Source organism: Triticum aestivum, chromosome 6B, assembly GCF_018294505.1.
Source record: "Triticum aestivum cultivar Chinese Spring chromosome 6B, IWGSC CS RefSeq v2.1, whole genome shotgun sequence".
Classification (NCBI taxonomy): domain Eukaryota; kingdom Viridiplantae; phylum Streptophyta; class Magnoliopsida; order Poales; family Poaceae; genus Triticum; species Triticum aestivum.
In genome coordinates, this window is record NC_057810.1 from 651,825,016 (window position 1) to 651,842,088 (window position 17,073).

The 17,073-nt window shown below is 48.4% G+C and overlaps 2 protein-coding genes and 1 long non-coding RNA gene across 7 annotated transcripts; 2 read left to right on the forward strand and 1 right to left on the reverse strand.

Annotated features, from left to right (window-relative positions):
* Window positions 1-680: 680 nt before the first annotated feature.
* Window positions 681-3,414, forward strand: LOC123138511 (uncharacterized). 5 transcript variants are annotated; one of them, XR_006469208.1, is made up of 5 exons: window positions 681-867; window positions 995-1,249; window positions 1,404-1,708; window positions 1,838-2,295; window positions 2,397-2,774. XR_006469208.1 is itself a non-coding variant. In XM_044558488.1 (3 exons), exons 1-3 carry the CDS (start codon window positions 818-820, stop codon window positions 2,804-2,806), a joined length of 318 nt encoding a protein of 105 aa, XP_044414423.1. In that variant the 5' UTR covers window positions 681-817; the 3' UTR covers window positions 2,807-3,414. The 5 variants fall into 5 exon arrangements, 2 of the variants coding, with proteins under 2 accessions (XP_044414423.1, XP_044414422.1); XR_006469209.1 differs by having other exon boundaries at window positions 2,435-2,774; XR_006469207.1 differs by having other exon boundaries at window positions 1,838-2,778.
* LOC123138512 (uncharacterized) lies at window positions 2,874-3,631 on the reverse strand. Its single transcript, XR_006469210.1, has 2 exons — window positions 3,408-3,631; window positions 2,874-3,274 (listed from the first exon to the last, which is right to left on the reverse strand). It is a non-coding gene; the product is annotated as an uncharacterized lncRNA (long non-coding RNA).
* Window positions 3,632-9,445: 5,814 nt separating this feature from the next.
* Window positions 9,446-12,109, forward strand: LOC123138514 (subtilisin-like protease SBT1.4). The gene has a single exon (XM_044558490.1). It carries the CDS (start codon window positions 9,570-9,572, stop codon window positions 11,898-11,900), a length of 2,331 nt encoding a protein of 776 aa, XP_044414425.1. The 5' UTR covers window positions 9,446-9,569; the 3' UTR covers window positions 11,901-12,109.
* Window positions 12,110-17,073: the final 4,964 nt, after the last annotated feature.

A 17,073-nucleotide genomic window follows, 5' to 3' on the forward strand; every position in this document is an offset into this window, starting at 1 on the left:
TACTCATGTCCATTTTGACTACTGAGGATGGTAAATCACACCTGAAAAGACGATTTTACCTCAGATGCAACTTGTGACCAGGATTAATGTGACGAATGGCTGGCGAGATGTAGGCGTAGGCAAAGGAAAGCACGGCACGTATAATATAGATATATATAGATGTATTTTAGAGTGTAGATTACTCATTTTTGCTTCGTATGTAGTATGTATTGAAATCTCTAAAAATATATATATTTAGAAACGGAGGAAGTAATTAATATTCTGCAGCAGGGGCCAGTAAAGCTAACCAAATCAAGTCCCAAACCCATAGAGTACATCTAGAAAAAGAAAAGATAGAGTATATTGAGGAGTGCGGCGATTTGGAGCTCGGGCTCATCTGCTCCCGATGTCCTGCTCGTCCGTTCGAGGCTTGGGATGCGAACTATTCCAGCTGGCATGTCAGCCGTGAGTGCTGGTAAAACGAAGATACACGTGAATATGGTAGGAAACAGTGCAGAGTACGGGGGACGGCGCGTAGCGGCCCGATGGATGGAGCGGCGACTCGGTCTGGGCCGTGGACCAGGTCGTTGTCTTTTTTGCTAGGCCGTGGACCATGACGTTGCCTTTCTGGCTGGGCCAGGGATCAGATAATGGTCCATGACCATGCGTGCACGTGTGCAGAAAAAAAAGAAAAAGAATCTCCGTCCATTTGTGTGGTTCATTCATTCTGGACACCCCTGGCCACCGTCTCAACTGCTGGGGGCGAAAAAAAGGGGGAAGTAGCCGAGGTCCGGCGGGGTGATTTTGCGGCGGCGCTCGTGCTTCGCCGCCCGCCTGTATGCGAATGGACGCTGAGGGTATGGAGTTTCTGCTTGATTTGGTCGACAGGTTAGTCCCTGGCAGATTTCTGCATTTTTTAGGGTTCAAAAATCAGATGAGATAAGCTGCGGCACGGCCTGAAGTACCCTACTGCCGAATCAACGCTTATGCCGGCGAATCGCTGTCGATTTTGCAGGTTCCCCGTTCGGGAGGAATTTGCTGATAGCCTTGAACAAACAGATCCGGTTCCCCTCCTCTACTTGTTACAGAATGGGGCTGGAAATCTTGAGGCTGGTGCTGCAAACGGTGGGTCTAACCTGGCTCAGATGGCCGGCGAAGATGACATGGCTGCGGCGCAAGAAGGTGCCCAGCAGCGCCGAGCTGCATCTCCGACGAGGTCTGCTCAGTCAACCGACAGTGTGAATCCAGAGGCCCCCGGCTGGACTAAAAGGTAAGCAGAAGAAAACCGACCCACCACTCCCCCCTCCGCCCTGATGATATATGCGGCAATTGTCCATGTAAATATGCAATTTAGGTCTGCATATACAACGTGAACCTTCAGTTGGATGAAATGTTTACACACATTCATTCCAATCTTTTTGTAGAAAAATCTGGGTTCACCTATGTGGTGCTCGCCGACAAATCCAGTAAGGTGATAAATTGAATGCGGGATAATGGCAGCAGCCGCATGCAGTACAAATTCTTTGGGGATGTCGTCACATTCGACACCACATACAGGACGAATCTGTATGACATGCCATCTGGATTATATGTTGGAGTTAACAATCACTACCGGAGCATAATCCTGGCGGGGTGTTGATGTGCGATGAACAAGAAGAAAGCTTTGAATTGGTGTTTGCAGAATTTTTGCGTATGATAGGCGGACCTGCCCCCAAAACAATACTGACAGGTCGAGTCTCACACACGACGCTTTTAGATATATTGCTACTATCTTATAGAGCAGTTGTACTATAACAAAAATCTAGGGAAAATGTAAACTATTTTTCTCAACTGATGGAAATGCTTTCCCAAAATGCAGACCAATGCAGGGTTATGGACGTGGCGATTAAGAAAACGGATCCTGACACTGTCCACCGTTGGTGCAAGTGGCATGTCCTGAAGAAGGCGAAGGAAACACTGGTACCACTTTACACGAAGAAGAGTGATTTTCAGGCTGAATTCCACAAGGTTGTGAACCACATGTTGACTGAGGATGAGTTCGAATCAGCCTAGACGGGTTTGCTGGATAAATACAATTTGAGGAGTCATACATACATGACACAAATATACGAAACCAGGAGAAAATGGGCAAAGCCATATTTCAGGGGTGTGTTTTGTGCAAAAATGACGAGCACCCAGCGCAGTGAGAGTGCAAACCTTATGCTGAAGTCATACATGCCCTCTGCAAGCCCAATGCATGTCTTTGTCAGGCAGTACATGAGGCTTCAATTTGGCCGCGAGTGCGATGAGAGCTACAAGGAGAAGAGGACCATGATTGTAAGTACATTTCTGTCCTTACCAAATGGTTGGTGATTAAAAATGTTTTTTAAGGGGGGATGTGGATACTGATGCCTGTCCGTGCTGCTCGAGTTCTTCAGCTGTTCTAATCTGAAGATACAATTCACCTGTTCATCAGCTGTCCGCGGGCCTCTCGGATTTGGGACCAAATCGGCCTAACTGCTACGCCGACGATTCAAGAGCTTTGGCTCCTCCATATGCCGCCGCAGCTGGACTCTAGATTCTGGCCGGAAATAGTGCTTGTAATCTTGTTGAAGATTTGGGACTCTCGCAATGCTGCTGTTTTCCGATCTGAAGATCACACTACACGGCTCACAATTACGAACATTGTAACTGATCTTGAGCTGCACTCACATAGGTTTAGGGATCCGGCTGACAAGGTAGCTGCTAGGTCTTGGCTTAGCTACCTTACCACACGGCTTGCCATGCCTCTGTAAATCTGTAATCTTCTTTGGCCCCCTTTGGCCATATATACAGGTGTGATTCCTGAAGTTGATAGGATGAGGAAGTAGAAGACAACTCACAAATAGTGCAGCAAAAAGAGAGAAGTGGAGCAGGGTTGAGTACGAGGTGACCATAAACGAAGACAAAACAATATACACTTGCGAGTGTGGTCAGTTTGAGCACGCTGGAATGCTTTGCAGCCATGCGTAAGGTAAAAGCTACCTTCACATGTCCTCATGTAAAAATTAAAAAGAATGGCGAGGCCTTGTGCTCCAGTGGTGGCTCCGGCTGCGGCAACCGGCCTAATGGCTTCAGCAATCAGGTTGTTGGCCGCCGGCGGGAGGTGTTGCACTTGGGGCTGGATGGCAGCAGGAACAATCTGGGCCGCCACGTTGCCCTGCTGGACACCAACTCCCTGGCCGGCTGGATGCATTCCGGCTTGCCGTCGAGCGATGGCGATCTGGTAAGGAGTCATCCTTCTGCAGTATGCAAGCTGGAACTCGGAAAAACGGCACTGACGTGCCGGTAGAAAAAGAAGGTGAAACCCACATGCATCAGACAGACCTGAGCTTTCACAACTGATCCATGGACCAAAACACAGAGGTCTAGATGGAATACAACACTTTCAGATTCAGAAAAGTACTTACATCGTAGGGCACACATTTGTAGAATCTCTGACCAGCCTGGGATCCGGTTCTAGCGACGTTGGTCACTACCTCGTCCCCTCAGAGTGGGCATGGCATGACAGGGAGAAGCCAATCCTCTGGGACGGGGAGAGAAGATGACGACGATGCGGACATGGCGGCGTGGATGAGGTAGGAGGATGGGGATGGCTGAGTAGGATTGTACTAGGAAGGAGGGTGGAAAAATGAATGACTGCGTTGGATGGTTGGCGAGCGATGGGCGGCATTTATGGCCGGTATGGTGCACGCCGTGGTAAGTGCTTCATACGGCTCACCATGGCTCAGATAGTCAACCGAGCCATCCCTGTTAGACCTGTTCCGCCACGGCGGGGCGACGCCCCGTCTCAATTAATGTGCCCCTGCCGTGGAAAGGAAAACGACATATACGGTAGTGAAATACAAAAGGACGCACGGATCCTGGTGCGAACCATCGGTCTGGATATCGAGAGCAGCTGAGCTCGAGCTCAGAAACGGATTTTCGTATATTGAGCAGCTTGGTTGGTTGGTCAAGAACCCTCAGCTCAAGAGCGCCGAGATCAATTGGTTGCCACACTGTTTGAAATCGCTACATTCCAAAAAGCAATTATGAAGGAAAAAAAGATGATTTAATCTACACCCTATACATATAATCATGTGCATAAGACACTTATATCAGCAACCAGGAGTAATTTATTGGCAGTATCAGTACATGAGAGCATACTGCATATATGCTCTCAACAATTAATTTTCTTCATAAATTTTAGTGGAAGGTTGTTATAATTGAAGCAAAGCAAGTTGGCTGTAAAAAATCATGGTGTTCTATATGAGTGCCGAGGGTGGGAAACTGAAAAACATTGATTGGATGATACATCAGTCCATCTAGGACCACAATAAGAATTGACAAGGTCTTATCACCGCAAGAGAAACAACAAGTGTTGCAAATGCTCCCAACCTCCCACCGCCCCTCTGAAAAATGTGAAAGAAAATCTTCCTGAAAATGCTCATACAACTGATCATGAAGTTTTCCATGTAATGAAAATCAGTTATTGATTGTTCTATTAACTCTCCATTGTTAAATATAAACCTTATATTCATTTCTATACTATGAAATACTGATGTCAATTGAAGTGAGAATTATTCTGGTTCATATATATATTTTGAGAAGAGTATAGTTGGTTAATTTAGCCCATCATTTTGTTTTTGTTATCAATCATGCTTCATTCAGTTTTCTCGATGTGTTGTCATGTGAGTCCTCCGGTGCACACTACGATGCATGCAAGGACAACACCATCACCTACCTTTGCTTCTGTTATCAAAGACGAAAATGGAGTGCGTACCGGTCGCGCAATGAGTCAAGTAATTAAGAGACATAGGAGGACATGCAAGTACGTGACGATAGCCTACCCATGTGCCGCCTCATGTTGCCGCACAGCTCGCTGTACTGCCTCTGAAGAGTTGCGGCAGCATAGCAATGCGCATGTGCACTTGGTGCTCAGTGCACACGAATGAACCGTGGAGGCTTCTCTTGCCTGAACGAACATGCATGCTTGCCTGAGCAAATCCTCATCCATCCATCTCACGGTTTCATATGGGACGAATGATGGTTCTTTGCGAGATGATCAATACTGACGCCGACAGGTGTAGAATCCCTTCGTCATCAGGATGAAGTTACAGTGAAAAGCATTGTATGTATGTGGTATGTGTTGGTCTGTGTAACGTAGACTCTTCACTGCACCGTCTCCGTCCGTGTTCATTTGTTGCGGGTTTCCTCTCCGTAAGAAAACATGTGCGAGCAAATCCATCGTCCATTACATAGACGATGGATACTGATGCAGGCATGGTGAGACGTAACAGTCCTTCACGGCTATGATGAAACATTCGGTGCATCATCATGTAATCCGGACGACGGGTTGCCTGGATCCATCTTCTGCTCCCGTAGTTTCCATTCCAACACTAACCCATGGTGATCTGATTCATGTCCCTCCCAGTCGCAAGCTCAACGCAAAGGAGACATTACAGTATTGGGGGATCATCTGACCCTTTGGCATTGAGGTTTCCTCGCCTCTTCTTATGCGATTGGGGACAGGCTTGAGGATCTTTTTCATCTCTGTTAGTCTACTCACGCTCAGTCTGAATTTCCTGCCTTTTTTGACGAAAATGCTGTCGGCAAAGCTTTTCATTGCAATTGGGGAGGTTAGAAGTACAGGGGATTTGCAAATCATCACTTACAGTCGGGCAAAGATGCATACACCGTTACACAAAGGACCATCAGAGTCCTAATCAGTCTCTCTGGGTTTAACAACAATGAGCTTGCCTTGCGGCATCCTGCAGTCAGCTGACTCCCGCTTCCTCCATAATCTTCCCCGCCAGTTCCATTACCGCGGACGGCTGGTTTCTGAAAATTCTGGCATTACACTAGTTCCATGCCGACCACCAGACTAACCGAACCAGGGAGTGTTGAAATATATTGCCCGCCTTCCTTCATCAGTTTGGACTTTTGGATGACTTGATTAGAGCATGAATTCAATATGGTATCAGAGTCAAGAGGTCTTGATTTCAAGACCCTGCCAACGCAATATTAAATAAAATGATTATGCGGCCTACATCGATCTCACGTTGAAGGACTAAAATAGCCTAGACGTGAGGGGAGTGTTGAAATATATTGCCCACCTTTCTTCATTAGTTCGGACTTTTGGATGAATTGGCTAAAGCATGAATTCAATAGGGCGCTCCATTGTTTCCTCTCATCGCCGGCAATCTTGCTTGTGGTCTACTCCCGTACTCCGTCCATTCAGCAAGCGAGGTAGTGGTTGCTGTGGGAGAGAGTGCCACCCAGAGGTTGCTTCGTCGCAGGATAGCTTGCCAAACTTTGATGGGTGTGAGGCCAACAGGTGCAGCATATTCTGGAGTCCTTTCATCTCAGTCGGGACTTTCACCATATTTGGAAGTGAGAAGGTGAATGGGCGTCTCCAATGTGGACTTAAGGTCGACCATGAGACCTCTAAAGTCGACCTTAGCTAGTTTTACAAACCATGAAAGTCACCCTCAAGCAAAGGAAAATGGTAAGGTTGGTCGTAGTTGTAAGTCCCCGACTAATAAAAGAAATAAATTAATATACTTTTCTCTTTCCTTTGGTTTCGGAGAATTGAAAAAATGCTAAGGATTGCTTGCCTTCATAGGATAGCAATATTATGAAAATAGAAAAATCCTAGCGAGTGAAATGAATGTATTTCGAATCTTACAGATAAAGGGAAGTCATTTGATTAATAGGATATGATACTATTTTTATTGAATTCTATTTTTAGAAACAAAGGGGCTATAAAGAAATTATTTCTATAAAATTCCTATCCGTTAGAATTTCTACAAAATTCCTGTAAATCAAAAGAGACCGGCAAGGGAATGTCTGCAGTGTGATGCACACCTAAAAGTCGTGAAGGCTACCAGATCCTGTTTACCGCTTAAAGCACTACTTATAACTTTTTTTACGGTTATTTATATTGCTAACCGTATGTAGCACACACCCTTCAATCGCAATGGGCCGGCCCATTTAAGGCGGTTTTCGCGGGAACCTTGTTCCGGTTTTGGAAAACTTCCAAGCCCAGTTTTGGGAAGCTTATGACTATTTTTTCTTTTCTCATTTTTGGTTTTGATCCCTTTTTTGTTTCCCTTTTCCCCTTTTCCTTTTCTTCGACATTTACATATTTATTCTCAAATGCATGAATTATTTTCGAATTCATTATTTTTTCTCATATTTATGAACCTTTTCAAGTCTGTGAACTTTTTTAAGAAAACTTACTTTTTTTGTCATTTTTCAATAATTTTTAGAATTTATGATTTTCAAAATTGCTGAACCTTTTTCAAATTTACATTTTTGTTTCAAATTTGTGAACATTTTCAAACAATTCACTTTTTAAAAAATTCATGAACTTATTCCAGTTTTGTGGAAAAACAATTTTTATGAACTTTTTCAAATTCATGAACTTTTTTTAATGTTTTTTTTACTTTTAGGAAAAGTCAATAGTCAATCACCAACCCATCGAAGGAAGCTAGGATGAACTAGGGAACGAGCTGCTAGCCTATTGAGCCAACCCACGCATGGAGGGCGTATGAGCGCCGGTTTGTTAACTGGCACAAAGGGTAGAGAGTGCACATGGGGTTTACAGAGGGTTTTTACCCAGGTTCGGGTGCTCAATTTTGAGGTAAAGGACCATGGGGTTGTTGCCCAATGGTAAATACTCTCCCTGTTTCAAAATAATTGTACTTCTAGGTTTGTCCTAAGTTAAACTTCTTGAAACTTGATCGATTTACTAGAAAAAATTGTAAACATGTACAACATCAAATACATATATATTATTGAAATATATGTTACGATGAATCTAATGAAGCTAATTTGGTTTCGTAGATGCTGCTAAATTTTTTAAGAAACATCGTCAAACTTTTTTAAGTTTGACTTATGACAGACCTAGAACTTCAATTATATGGAGTGGAAAGAGTTGTTAAAAGAAAGAAGGGAGCTGCCTACTCCAATCATGTTGCCATACTGTTCCCTGTCCATTTCATGCATCATGCATTTGCAGTGTGAGTTTTCTCTTCCTAGAAATGATCGCCGTGTCCTTGTCATAGTACCCGACTTGTAGTACATGATTTATGCTCTCTCTACGTGATTTCGCACTAACCCAGAGTTTGATGTGCTTGCTGCTCTCTCCTCTATCCAACGCCACGGCGCGGTGAGGTTGACAGAGCTGACGCCTTTACTCCCGCATCAAAGGTCGCCAAATGCGAAATGCTTACTCTATCCTCTAATTCCACGGCTCTCTATAGCTGTCGTCATGTGAAGCTGGCAGTGCACGCTACGATCCACCGTGTCTTCCTTCTGTTGTTAAAGACGAGAATGGAGTCGTCGTACTACTACATTTGTACGGGTCGCGCAAACAATGAAGAGGCAGAGAGGAGGACGTGCGAGTACGTGACGCGAGCCCCTACCCATGTCGCCATGTGCCACCTCACGTTGCAAACCCATCCCAGATCTGTGCTCGCACATGAACCTGGATCGCGCGCGCATATCATATCATGCACTAGCCCGGCACACGGCGCTACGGTAGAATCCATTTGTCATTAGGATGATGGAGGTTGCTCTCTATCAGACGCCACAACGCCATCTGCTTTGAAGTGGCTGTCTCTGTATCACAGTGCAGACACAGGACCGACGCCTTTGCTTCCGCATCAAAAGGCTGGGGGAAATGCATGATCATCACCCTCTAATTCGACGAATCTTAACGTGTCGTCATGTGAGTCTTCCAGTGTACACTACGATCCATATCCATCCAAAGGACATCATCGCCTACCTTTGCTTCTTGTTACCAAAGACGAGTATGGAGTCGTACGGGCCAAATAATGAAGAGACGGAGGAGGACATGCATGCAAGTAGTACGTACGCGAGCCCTACCCATGTGCCGCCTCATGCACACCACATGCAGACATCTCTCGCACTCGCAAAGTTGCACACATGTGATGTGCACTTGGCGCCCAGAGCGCGCACACGAATGAACCATACGTCGCGGTGTAGGTGTTGACACCAGTTTCGTGTTTGGCTTCTCCTTGGGTCGTTCTCACGGTGACCCATCGTGAACTGATGCAGTGCAACGTCGCAAGCTCAGACAGTACACAACAGTACGTACTACCGAACAGTTGACAAGTCCGATTGATGCCTTCACTCATACGCCAACAGCCGGCACATGTAACATATAACTAACCTAATTCAGTACTGTTTCATAAGTTGACGTGCGAGATTAACTAGTGCTGCATTCAGTTTAAGGACAAACATGCTCCATTCTTTTCTCCGCGTAAAACGAAATGGAGCCGTCGTGCGCTCGTACTCCATTATTGCGACATGCCAACAGCAATTTAGAAAGAAGAATGTGCTGCTCGTAGAGTCGTAGTAGGATAACTGAGGCGGCACGCGAGAATGCAATAATGCAGTGCTAGAATATGTCCGATCCCTCTCCTCAGCCAGGGCACTCATCAGCGCGACCTACCCCCCGCGATGACTTGGATCGGCAACTGCTCCCTCCGCGTCCTGCCGCGGTGGCCGGCGCCTACTTATACCCGTCCGCCGTCCCTCTTGGTACCGCACCTCTCGCAGCGACAATGGACCTCCTCAGACCGCTCGCGCTCGCCGCCCTGTGCGTCCTGCTCGCCGGCACCGCGGCAGCGGCCACGGAGGTGGAGGCCCAGTCCTCCTACATCGTGCACGTCGCGGCGGCCCACGCGCCACGGCTGCCGCGCCGCGGCCTGCTGACAACCCGGGCGTACGGCTCCTTCTTGCGCGACCACATCCCCGTCGAGATGTCCAGCCCGGCGCCGAGCGTGCTCTACTCCTACGCGCACGCCGCCACGGGCTTCGCGGCGCGGCTCACGGAGCGCCAGGCCGCGCGCCTCGCGTCCTCGGGCTCCGTGCTCGCCGTCGTGCCCGACACGATGCAGGAGCTGCACACCACGCTGACACCGTCCTTCCTCGGCCTCTCGCCGTCCTCTGGGCTGCTCAAGGCGTCCAACGGCGCCACCGACGTCGTCATCGGGGTCATCGACACCGGCGTGTACCCCGAAGGGCGCCCGTCCTTCGCCGCCGACCCGTCGCTGCCGCCCCCACCGAGCAAGTTCCGTGGCAAGTGCGTCTCAGGCCCGTCGTTCAACGGCTCCGCGCTGTGCAACAACAAGCTCGTCGGCGCCAAGTTCTTCCAGCGGGGGCAGGAGGCTCTACGTGGCCGTGTGCTCGGTGCGGACTCCAAGTCGCCGCTAGACACAAACGGCCATGGCACCCACACCTCCTCCACCGCCGGTGGCTCTGCTGTCGTGGGCGCCGGCTTCTTCGACTATGCCAGAGGGAAAGCCGTCGGCATGGCCCCGGGCGCGCGCATTGCCGTCTATAAAGCGTGCGGGGAGGAAGGGTGCGCCAGTTCTGACATCCTAGCCGCGTTTGATGAGGCCATCGCGGACAATGTCGACGTTCTCTCGGTCTCCCTCGGCGCCGTCGGCATGGCCCCGAACTTCTACAGCGATAACACCGCCGTGGGCGCGTTCCGCGCCGTCAGCAAGGGCATCGTCGTCTCCGCCTCCGCGGGAAACTCCGGCCCCGGAGATTCCACCGCATGCAACATAGCGCCATGGTTCTTGACGGTCGGCGCATCCACACTTAACCGCCAATTCCCGGGCGACGTCGTTCTCGGTAACGGCGAGACTTTCACGGGCACTACACTTTACGCCGGCGAGCCGCTCGCCCCGACCAAGATACCACTGGTCTACGGAGGGGACGTCGGCTCGAAGGTGTGCGAAGAGGGGAAGTTGAACGCCACCAAGGTCGCTGGGAAGATTGTTTTGTGTGAATCGGGTGTAAATGCCCGAGCAGCGAAACCATATGCCGTCAAGCTCGCCGGTGGCGCCGGAGCGATCCTCGCGAGCACAAAAGCATTCGGCGAGCAGTCCATCACCAGCCCCCATGTGCACCCCGCCACGGCTGTGTCATTTGTCGACGCCGAGAAGATCAAGAAGTACATACGAACGCAAACTTCCCCTACCGCGACAATCGTCTTCCGCGGCACCGTGGTCGGCTCGACGCCTCCTTCCCCTAGAATGGCGTCATTCTCGAGCCGCGGGCCGAACTTCCGCGCGCCGGAGATCTTCAAGCCGGACGTGACCGCGCCCGGCGTGGACATCCTCGCCGGTTGGACAGGCGCCAACTCGCCCACGGAGCTCGAGAGCGACACGAGGCGCGTGAAGTACAACATCATATCGGGCACGTCCATGTCATGCCCGCACGTGAGCGGCATCGCCGCGCTGCTCCGGCAGGCGAGGCCAGAGTGGAGCCCCGCGGCGATCAAGTCCGCGCTTATGACCACCGCGTACAACGTGGACAGCTCCGGCGACGTCATCGGTGACATGTCCACCAGCGACGCGTCCACGCCGTTCGCGCGAGGGGCCGGACACATCGATCCCAACAGCGCCGTGGACCCAGGCCTCGTCTACGATGCCGGCACGGAGGACTACATCAACTTCCTGTGCGCTCTGGGCTACACCGCCAAGCAGGTCGCCGTATTCGGCTCGTCCATCAGTTGTTCGAAGCGCGCGGGCGCCACGGTGGGCGACCACAACTATCCGGCCTTCTCGGTGGTGTTCACCTCGAATAAAGCGGCGGTCGTCACGCAGCGCCGCGTCGTGCGCAGCGTCGGCAGCGACGCCGCGGCTGCGTACACGGCCAAGGTCACCGCCCCGGACGGCGTTCGCGTCACGGTGAGCCCCGAGACGCTGCAGTTCAGCCCGACGGAGAAAACACAGGAGTACGTGGCCACCTTTGTGCAACGAACCACCGGTAGCGTCACGGAGAAATACACGTTCGGGTCGATTGAGTGGAGCGACGGCGAGCACTCGGTGACGAGCCCCATCGCCATCACCTGGCCGACGAGCAAGGTTGCAGAGATGTGAGTGTGATCGGTGTGGGGTTACATGCGATAGTTTATCTCATTTGTTGTAAATTTCAGTTCGTGTGGGTGAATCAGTTTTTTTTTTTTGCGAGGTGTGGGTGAATCAGTTAATGAAGAGTCTTACTTTCATTTGATTTCAAAGAAAGACTCATATACAAGTCAATACTACACTGGTAAATAATAAATTATCAATGCGAATAATTTAACTTTTGACATATGTATAGAACAAGAATGTAGTGTGCGTGACTTTGTTGGCTTTAACTTTGGCATTCTTTTACAAAAGAGGGTGGCTAGGTCTCAGACTCTCAATCGGGTGACATAACATGTAAAAAAGAAATAACAAAAATGAAAATGAAAATTTTGCATGGATCTCAACATAAGATTTCAGTAATATAGCATGGACTGAAACTTGGTTAAGTCTCAGTCGACCGAGACTTGGCAATTCGGTTTACGAAAATCGTACACCTACATAAAATAGCTACAAATATTTGCCTTACGTAATTACGTGTCTTGCAACGGGAGAAAACTAATATCGTAGTGACCTAGTGCAATAAGTTGTTCCCTTGAATCGTTAACTCCTTCACTTTTGGTGAGTCATCTTGGAGGTTTGCAAAGCTGCCTATCAACGATGGAGCCACGTCGAGCTCGGGTGAGGAGGTGATTCATCATTCTTTTCTTCGATGACTGCTGCAGCGGTGCCAGAGGCAAGTGACGGGCATTGGTGTCAAGCTCAGAGTTGTTCTGATATTTTTTCAGTTTTATCATGTTGGTCTTTACGTGACTTGTACTTTGATCTTTATAATATGAATGAGACACATATTACCATGCAAAAAATAAAACTCCTGACCAAATTTGAGTTACTCTTCAAAGTTGCTCCCTCCAACTAAAATTTGAGCGGACGGTCAAATGCCCCACAAAAAGAAAGAGAAGTGGGAAGCAAGTCATACCCCTACCCCTTGTCGCCGCATCCATTGTCGCTACCCTTCGACGCCCAGCCCGAGGGCGGGAATGGATTCCAATCCCCCTCTCACCCTTGCCACCCCACCCCGACTCGTACCCCTGCGACATGACTCTAGAGTCACCAACAACCCCTCAAAACTACTGGCAAGGCATGAAGGTCGTGCGGCCTGCCACACCGGCCAGCGACATTGTGTTCGGAGGTGTCGTCCTCATGTCCTGCTCGGTCTCGAGTCGTGTCCAAATCGCCTAAAACGCCAAAGATTTTCAGGCAACCGAAGATTAGCAAATGTGTTAGACTTATATTTATGGCGGAAGTTTCTGTGCGGCATCATATTAAGCCAGGTTTGTTTCGAAAACCCAATTCGATGCCCAGGCTCATCTGCACCCAGTCGAAAAAAAATCAAAACAAATACTATTTTTTTTAAAAAAATTCAATTTTTTTGTGTGATAAATAATTGTATGCGTCAGGTTCGCTCCAAATTTCAACTTATTTGAACATTTGAGCAGCTCTCAGCAAAAAAGAAATAAACCGGGCCAGAACTCGACGCTAGTTACTACATATAGCAATGAAGGAACCATTACACAAGATCGTCATGAACATATATAAAGAGAAGTGACTTCTCTTTCTCCGTGCTTGGTTGAACAACAAGTTTTCGTATATCTATCCGACGCTACTACATAAGTACAATATAACATTTCTTACGATCCCTGACATCATCTAGCGAAAATCCATTTGCAATTTTCTGATGGTATTCTCCATCTTTAGGTATGACGTGGTCAACAAAGAATCCCGCCAATTCCTCTTGAATTGCTCGTATGCGATCATGTGATAGGAGTTCGTTCCGCTTCTCCCAGATCTAATTTAAAGAAGGGGGTCAATACATATATATGAATGAAACTCAAAACAATTGATGGTAATAAAATAAAATTGTGAATATTGTTTACGTACTTCAAATTGTTGGTCAGATAAGCCCCGCTTAGAGGTCGAGCGGTGAATGAACTCACAAACGTAGTATCCACATAAATTATTTTTGGAGGCCTGTCACAAGCACTTTACGAGAATAGAGTACAATCAAATTGATAATCAAGCATGATAGAGTTCAATCAAATTCATCACATTGATAAACCACATAGGACATGCCTACGAGGCCGTGACAGCGACCACACCCAAAGCAACCCACCTCACCAAGCCTTGCCGCCGATGCCGTGCACGTTTTTGCAGCCGTGGCTGGTACTTAGCGGCTCAACTTTGTGGTGGAAACAGAAGATGACAAAGATCAAGGAAGCGTGCTAAGCTTTTCGTAGCTGCTAGTTTCCATTCTCATGCTACGTTGGACATCACATGTATCGAAGAGTTCTCGTGTTATCTCTTGTGAGATGATGAAAAGGAGAGCTGTGAGCAAAAGTAATCACGTTTTCAAGCGCGTTTTTCTTCTCCCACAAAGAACATTTCACGTGGACTCCACTGGAACGCGATTTTGACGTAAATCCAGTTTGCTAGTACTTATCTCGCTGCATCTTCTTCTTTGTAGATTGTTTACATTAATTAAAAAGATGAATCGGCGGTGTCGGCTATCCACAGCACGTTCAAGTTGTAGAAACAATTAGAACACGATGGGGTCATATAATTTGTAGCTCGTCGAACCACTAAACCCCCCCTTTTTTAACTAACTACAATCACAGACGCTCACATATATGTATATACACTCATTTTTATGATTACACATAAACACTCTATCCTAAGAGCCCTCTGAGATATTGAGTCGACACAACTTCTTAAGATAGACTAGGTATATTTCACTTGTGACGATGGCGCCTGAAAGCGCACCACTGATATGACCAAAATACTTACAAAAAAAATAGGATGTCCTAGTAAGTGAACACAATACACGGAATTCATCCTCCACAGGGTACTGTCAGTAGGCTATGTAGAAGATATTGAAAGAATCTAGGCCTGTAGGGTTTTATTACTTATTTGGTCGATAAAACACATCGCAAACATTGGTAAAAGGCTAGAAACCATGATCCACGTCCAATTTAATTATTCTTTAGTTTTTTCTGAAATTTTACACAAGACAGAAAATATGAGTTTCATGTCAATTTGGGGGCAAATTTTTATGTATTTTTAGTTCAGTTTGTAATTATGTCAATTAAATATACCTAAAAAACCAATTTAATGCCCTGAATATAAAAATGAACACCAAAAGTGCCAAAATTTGCATTACCCTTGTAATGGTATATCTACAATGCAAAAGTATTTTTAAGACCAATTGATGAAAATCATATGAGTTCGCCTTCAGTCACTGGACTTTCACTCGGAAACTACGAATAGATGCTTCAATTTGTAAGCAACATATGGCACAAGTTTTGGGCAACACTCCAAATATCTACTCAATAGTTTAATTAAGACTTTTGTACCTCTTTGGGCAAATTAAGATTTTTTTTTGAGAAACGGCAAATTAAGATTTTGATATATATCCATTGAGTGCCTAGAAATCTAGTTAGCACCTTAAATATATTAATTGAGACCTAAAAAGTGCCAAATTCAAGTCCCAAAGTTTGGACACTAACACTAGAACTCCGAAAACACCTAAATATTTAATGTAGAAAAAAAATAGACGAGTGGCGTTTGCCAAGGGGGAACGCCACTGATAAATACTTCTAGTATATTGGAGTGGCTGGCCTTAGATGTGGATCGTAACAGGTTACCCGTCCCGGTAGCCTCCAGGTTCTAGAAAACGACGTGGAGAGAGAGTGGTTTTTGGATGGGCCAGGGGCATGGCAGTCCAACATGGCGGACATCCGGACTCCCCAAATAGTTCCCTGTTTGGTACCTTTTGCGGTATTTTGGACGTCTATTTAATTTGCCTTGTAGTGTTCAGTCTGCACATTTGGGCACGATTTGTTGATCTGCGCTGGAGTTGCCCTAAGGAATCTCCAAACGCAATCTGTAAATTTTCTTTCACATCTGTCCGCGGACATGAGAGGATCAGTCCGTGGACAAGGATGCGGGAGGCTGTCATCCAAACTGTAGCCGCATACATTTGGCTAACAGTTTAAACTAACCGGATGTTCAATTCGGGTGGATTTCGTTCAAGTTTGGATATACATAAATGGATCATATTTCGACCATTTTACTAAAAACTAAAAAACACAAAACCCTATATCGGACGACCACTTCGTAAGCGTGGCTGCCTTGTCCTGCCGCACGGCCGCCGGCGTAGTCGTCATCGTCCCACCAGCGGCGCAAGGCTGCCGGAGGGCTGCGGCAGCCTTGTCCGGCAGCTTCCTGACGCTCGCTGAGGAGCCGCTACACCTCCTATTGCGTCGTGCGAAGAGCCGCCTAAGCCACTGCCGAAGGCGCCGGCGGCGGCCATGCCCTTGCCGACAATGCCGGGGCACTCGCTAAGCTCCACTCCTCACCGATCTTGGCGAGCTCGCCGTGAAGGCGGTGGCGGTGGCGCTTGGCAGCCGTCTCGGACCCATTCTGGCGCCACGTTTGTCTATGCAAACTCAGAGCGGCGATTGGTATTGCGATGGTCGTACCTCACTTGGTGATGTGTCGTGCGCTCGGCCTCCGGTATCACTGCCCGAGAGCCGGAGGTACCGCCGTAATCGCCGTCTCCGTGGTTGTGGACGATACGGCCACGCACCTTGCCGATCGCGGGTGGCAACTCCTCCTTTACCGGGCGGCCGTGGCGTTGTGGTGGCGTGGAGGGCCCGTGGATCCGCGCGTGCCGGCTGTGTGTCGGGGGTGACGCCTGCTCATCCTTCACGCGGCAGCACTGGAGGGACGCCGGCTCCTGCTTCACGCGGCCGCTAATGTGGAGGCGTGGTTGCATGACGAGGATGTAGGCTCTTCCTTCGCCGATGGAGTGGGGACGCCGGCTCCCGCTTAAAGCGGACCCGCAGCGGGGACGATGGCTCCTCCTTCACCTGCACCGGCGATGGTGGCACCAGGCCCATCTGGCGAGGCGAACGCTCCGTCATGATGTCCATCTGACGGACGAATTCTTTGTCCGTCAGAGCTGTCTTCTTGTCGGAGGAGATGACTATCTCCTCCTTGCCGGAGAAGACCGGTCGCTGTTGGTCCTCCTCATCGCCGAAGGAGACCGCCACCATCGCTGTAGATGGTCCCCGTGAGCAAGAGAGGAAACGCCACAATCCGCCTGACGAGGAACTTCCGCCGGCGCCGCCTGTACGTGTAGAGAACC